This window comes from Bison bison, unplaced genomic scaffold (genome assembly GCF_000754665.1).
Source record: "Bison bison bison isolate TAMUID 2011002044 unplaced genomic scaffold, Bison_UMD1.0 scf7180017864516, whole genome shotgun sequence".
NCBI lineage: Eukaryota > Metazoa > Chordata > Mammalia > Artiodactyla > Bovidae > Bison > Bison bison.
This window is the reverse complement of record NW_011495069.1, coordinates 10,057,076-10,062,822: the sequence shown is the minus strand read 5'-3', so window position 1 is coordinate 10,062,822 and position 5,747 is coordinate 10,057,076. Positions and strand designations below refer to the sequence as shown.

The window sequence follows — 5,747 nt, the reverse complement described above, 5'->3', positions numbered from 1 at the left end:
ACCTGACTTGCCTTTTGAGAAACCCCTATGCAGGTCAGGAAGCAACAGTTAGAACTGGACATGGAACAACAGACTGGTTCCAGATAGGAAAAGGAGTACGTCAAGGCTGTATATTGTCATCCTGCTTATTTGACTTATATGCAGAGTACATCATGAGAAACGCTGGACTGGAGGAAGCACAAGCTGAAATCAAGATTGCCAGGAGAAATATCAATAACCTCAGATATGCAGATGACACCACCCTTATGGCAGAAAGTGAAGAGGAACTCAAAAGCCTCTTGATGAAAGTGAAAGTAGAGAGTGAAAAAGTTGGCTTAAGCTCAACATTCAGAAAACTAAGATCATGGCATCCGGTCCCATCACTTCATGGCAGATAGATGTGGAAACAGTGGCTGACTTTATTTTTCTGGGCTCCAAAATCACTGCAGATGGCGATTGCAGCCATGACATTAAAAGACCCTTGCTCCTTGGAAAGTTATGGCCAACCTAGACAGCATATTAAAAAGCAGGGACATTACTTTGCCAACAAAGGTCCGTCTAGTCAAGGCTGTGGTTTTTCTAGTAATCATGTATGGATGCGAAAGTTGGACTATGAAGAAAGCTAAATGCCGAAGAATTGATGCTTTTGAACTGTGGTGTTGGAGGAGACGCTTGAGAGTCCCTTGGAGTACAAGGAGATTAAACCAGTCAATCCTAAAGGAGATCAGCCCTGGGTGTTCATTGGAAGGAGTGATGTTTAAGCTGAAACTCCAATACTTTGGCCACCTCATGTGAAGAGTTGACTCATTGGAAAAGACCCTGATGCTGGGAAAGATTGAGGGCAGGAGGAGAAGGGCACGACAGAGGATGAGATGATTGGATGGCATCACTGACACAATGGATATGGGTTTGGGTGGACTCTGGATGTTGGTGATGGACAGGGAGGCCTGGCGTGCTGCAGTTCATGGGGTCGCAAAGAGTCGGACACAACTGAGTGGCTGAACTGAACTGAACTGATATACTCTGCAGTAAAGCAGAGTAGGACAGGACAGTGATGAAGAAAAATGTATGGTATAATTTTAGATGAGAAAAGAACATTTGAAGCTAAGGAAATAAAAAATGAGAAGCCACAGTATTGGAACAAGCTTGGCATATCTGAGAACATTAAAAAGCCACACTGTCTGGAGTGAAGCAAATGACAGGAAGATGGTAGAGGGATGTAGACAAGGAAGCGGGACCCAGAGGAGGTAGGGCTTCATAGGCTGTAGTAAGAATTATTTTCTTCTGATAGTAAACTTTTAGAAGATTTTGACTAGGGAGTGATGGGGTGTGATTTACCATTGCAAAAGCTCATTTGAGCTCTTGTATGGAGAGAGATTGAGGCTCCAGCAATAGCAACAGTAATTTGGGGGACTGGTAGCAGCAACTGGGAGAAGAGGTTGGATTCTAACCTATTTTGAAGGTAGAGCCGCAGAACCTATTGATAGTTTAGAAACAGGATCTAAAGAAAAGGGAGGGTTCAGATATAACTCCTAGGTTTGGGACTTGAGTAACTAGATGAAGCTAGCAGGTTTTGGGGATAAAATCCAGAATTCTGTTTTGGATTTAACAAATGTGACATGCCAGTTAGACACCCAAATGGAGACCGGAGTGGAAGGTTGACTGTATAAGGCTGGGACTCGAGGGAGGGATCAGGGCTAGAGGAAGCACTTTAGGAGTCATTGTGTGGATGGTATTTAAAATTTCAGATGAGATGGGATAACTAATGGGTTATTAGAAACCTGAGCTCTGGACACTAACCTTTAGGAGTGTGGAGGCACAGGAGCCAGAGAAAGTCAAAGAAGTTGTCAGCTGGACAGGAGGAAAATTGGGGAATGTGATTCCATAGGATATTCTGAAAAGTATTTTAAGGAAGGGATGGAGTTCAACTGGAGAGTGCTGCACAGAAGTCAAGTAAGATGATGAGAGGGGTCTGTTGAATTTGGAAACGTGGATCTTCAAAAGAGTGGCTTTAGTAACGGTTAGGGGGAACATGGGTTAGAAAGAATGGGATTGGATAGAAAGAGTAGGGTGTTTATTTTATGACTGTGCTTCATAACATATGTATGTATGTTATGTATGTATAACATAAAATATGTATCATATTTTATGTGTGATACATAAAGTATATCAAATGTTCTATGATAAAAATGGTTTAAAGTTAGAATAGGTGGAAGTTGTGAGCATAGACAATTATATTGAGGAGTAAATAAAATAATCCTTTCTCTCAATGAGTTGCCTCAAGCATTGCAGGGGCGGGGGGGTTCAGATCACTTAAGCAGTGGAACCAGCAATGAGTGGCAAGTGCAGTATACATGGAAGCACAGAGAGGAGTTGCCCATCCTGACCCAGACATCAAGAAAGGCCTGCTGGAGGAGATGATGCCTAAACCTAGTCGTAAAATGGGAGGTAGGGGGGATATCTGAAGCAGGTCATATAAGCAGAGGTGTCCAGGGAAGAAATAGCGTTCAGGTCAGTATTATCATAACATGAGATTTCTGTTTTCCCAGAAAGCAGTGTGAAGGCATCTAGCTTGAAAACAAGAGGATCATGACTGATTTTTTTGTCTATTTTTTTATGACCTCAAAGCATTGGCATTTAATGGATAAATGTTGAAGGAATGCGTCTCCTGCCTGGATGGGAGTTCCCCTGATGAGTTTCCACAATGCTCTTTTACTTGTAATGAGTACTTAACATATTTGATCTTTTGTCATCTTTATTCAGTTCAATAAACATTGACTGAGCACCTGCTGCCCACTGGGCACTGCAGAGCTGAAGGGAAGTGACAAACCGAGATGGCTGCTGAGAGAGGGAATGGGGCGAGTGCTGTGAGACCAGAAACAGTACAACTAACCTGGCCTGGGAGGGTGTCAGGGACGGCTTCTTGAAGGCAGTGGCAATTAAGTTGGGCTTTGAAGGATAAGAAGAGTGTTTCCCACGCAAATGACAAGAGGAGCATTCCAGACATGGAATAAAGTGTCAGAGGCATGTGTGAATGGCCAGAAGTCTCTGTGTTAAAAGCTAGTGGTCAAGAATTAAAAAAAAAAAAAGAAAGACTCTGATGTCTAATTGTGGTAGGTCTTGAATGTCAGGAGTTTTCATATTATTTTCACAGGCAGGGGGAGCCAGCTGAAAACGTTTAGGTGGAGGAGAGACGTGATCAGAAATTATTACTCGGAGCAGTAAAGAGGGTTGATTGACGTAGGAGAGACTTGCAGCTGAGACACTAGTCAGGAGACTGGGGGTGATGAGGATGGACTGGAACTGTTGAAGATCATATTAATAGGCTGTGGGCAGACTATGGGAGATGAGTGACGAGGCACAGATGGCTGACTTCTGCAGGACTGGGCTTGGGCTTACTAACTGAGATGGAATGCATAGCAGAGTAGGCCAGTTCGGGGAGGAAAGTAGTGAACTTTATTTTGAAGTGCATGGGACATCTAAGTGGTGGTCTTCAGCTGATGGTTGGGGACAAGGATTTGTGGTCTCGAAGGAAGTCTGGGATGAAATCCTGGGGGAACTATCAGCCTTTTGAAAGAGAGGTAGACAAGGAGACTGAGAGGAGATACTGAGAAGGCAGAGTTCAAGAGTTAAGTGGACAGCTAGAAGAACATGGTGCTAGGAAGCCCAGGGATAGGTCCCTTTCGAGAGGAGTGTGGTCAGCAGTGTCTGCTTCTGAGAGGTCACTTGTTATGAGGGACTGAAAGGGATTACTGGTTGTGTTGGTTGAAAAGCATTGATGATTTGGTGGGAACAGTTTCAGGGGTATATTTGGGGAGAATCCAAATAGGGGAGAAGTGAAAATAGTATAGTCTATTGTTTTTTAGAAGTTTGGTTAAAAAAAAAGAAGTGGGTGATGAGAATTGCGTCTCCTTTTCTCTCCTTGTAATGCTTAATGGCTAGCTGATGCTTGGTAAGTGCTTGCATGATTTAGCACCAAAGATAGATAGCACTGTAGCAGAACTCATTAATTTTCTTTGTGCTCTTTTTCCTCTGGTTTCTCTCACATTGCAAAGAAAAGGGGAAGCCAGGAAGTACCTTTCTTCTGTTTGATATGATATATATATTTCAGAGAATGACTTTATCTTATGAAATACTCATTAGATAATAGCTATCCTTTCCAGTCTAAGCAATTGTTATTTGGAAAATTCTGCTTAGGACATTACCTGGTGATGCAGTGGTTAGGATTCAGTACTTTCACTGCCATGGCCTGGATTCAGTCTCTGGTTGGAGAACTAAGATCCCATAAGCCATATGTTGTGGTCAGAAAAACAAAAAAAAATTTGCTTAAATTGTTTTTTGTAAACTACTTATTAAGCTATTTAAAAGAGTTAAGAACTATGTTTAAATTGGTAAACTTACTACTGTTGTGAACTTCTTAATTCAGCCTTCAGCAGGGAGAGCACCTATCAGCAATCCAGGAATGGGTGAAGCTGGGAACTTTGGTGGGAATAACTTCATACCAGCAAATGGCCTCACTGTGGCCCAGAACCAGGTAAACATTGGAGTGGCTCCAAATTTCGCAAGACACAGAGCTGTAAATTGTTACTTTCTTAATGGTGCTAAGTATCTGACTCATTTCTTTCTTACAAAGAGATTCTCGCTTGATAGGGGAACTGATTCATAGTAGTTACTGAAATCCTTCTGATTTGAATCTTCAGGTGCTGAATTTGATCAAGGCTTGCCCAAGACCTGAAGGATTGAACTTTCAGGATCTCAAGAACCAACTCCAACACATGTCCGTAGCCTCAATCAAGTGAGTATTTGGTTTCTGTGAGCTAGGGTTCCAGAATTATACCCATTTTACCTCACCAAGGTTTCCTTTAATGAGAAGTGAGTTTAAAAAAAGAACAACTGTTGACTGATAAGAGGGAAGTTGTTCAGTCATGGAAAAATAGAAAAAGGACTCATAAAGATGGTGCTGCCTGTCACTTCCCTCATTCATTGTTTCATTCAACAAATAGTAAGTCCAGTTACGTGTGAAGTATGTAATTTTGAGCGAAAATTGACATGATACCTCTTGCGGAATTTAGTCTGGAGGAATGAGATCCTGACTCCTGGTCCTCAGGTGTATAGTCTCATTGGTGTTACTGTCCCAGATGTGGAGAGTGTGCCACACGCTATCTGGACCTAAAGCCGTTAGACAGTCCTTCTAGCATCATTGTCCTGATAACCTGTTAGATGAGCAGCTTCCTGATTCTAATGAACTCGTATTGTGTTCAAACAAACAGAGTATTGTGTTTGTGATCACTATTACTATAAATCAGTTGAAATTTTAGATCTTGATAGAGAAAAATGCTCATGTCTCATTCCATTTCCTGTCCTATAAGATGAGGATAATAATTCCTGTCTTAAAAGTTACTGTTATGATGAGGTCCAGAATGGTGGTCACAATAGTAGGTGCTTTCTAAGTTGTTACTATTATTAAATATGATACTGACACTGACCCAGTTCAGTGCAGTTCAGTCACTCAATCGTGTCTAACTGCGACCCCATCAATTGCAGCACGCCAGGCCTCCCTGTCCATCACCAACTCCCCAAGTCTACTCAAACTCATGTCCATTGAATCAGTGTTGCCATCCAGCCATCTCATCCTCTGTCGTCCCTTCTCCTCCTGCCCTCAATCTTGCCCAGCCTTAGGGTCTTTTCCAATGAGTCAACTCTTCGCATCAGGTGGCCAGAGTATTGGAGTTTCAGCTTCAGCATCAGTCCTTCCAATGAACACCCAG

General features: G+C 42.4%; 1 protein-coding gene across 2 annotated transcripts in view; it reads left to right on the top strand.

Moving 5' to 3' along the window:
- The window catches only part of RPA2 (replication protein A2, 32kDa), a 22,091-nt gene that overhangs the window by 13,966 nt on the left and 2,378 nt on the right, over positions 1 to 5,747 (top strand). Inside the window, exons 7-8 of one of the 2 annotated variants that reach the window (XM_010830149.1) lie at positions 4,406 to 4,513; positions 4,680 to 4,774. In XM_010830149.1, the coding sequence (XP_010828451.1) occupies positions 4,406 to 4,513; positions 4,680 to 4,774 (203 nt within the window). The remainder of the gene's footprint in view (positions 1 to 4,405; positions 4,514 to 4,679; positions 4,775 to 5,747) is intronic. The other variant, XM_010830150.1, reaches the window with a different exon arrangement.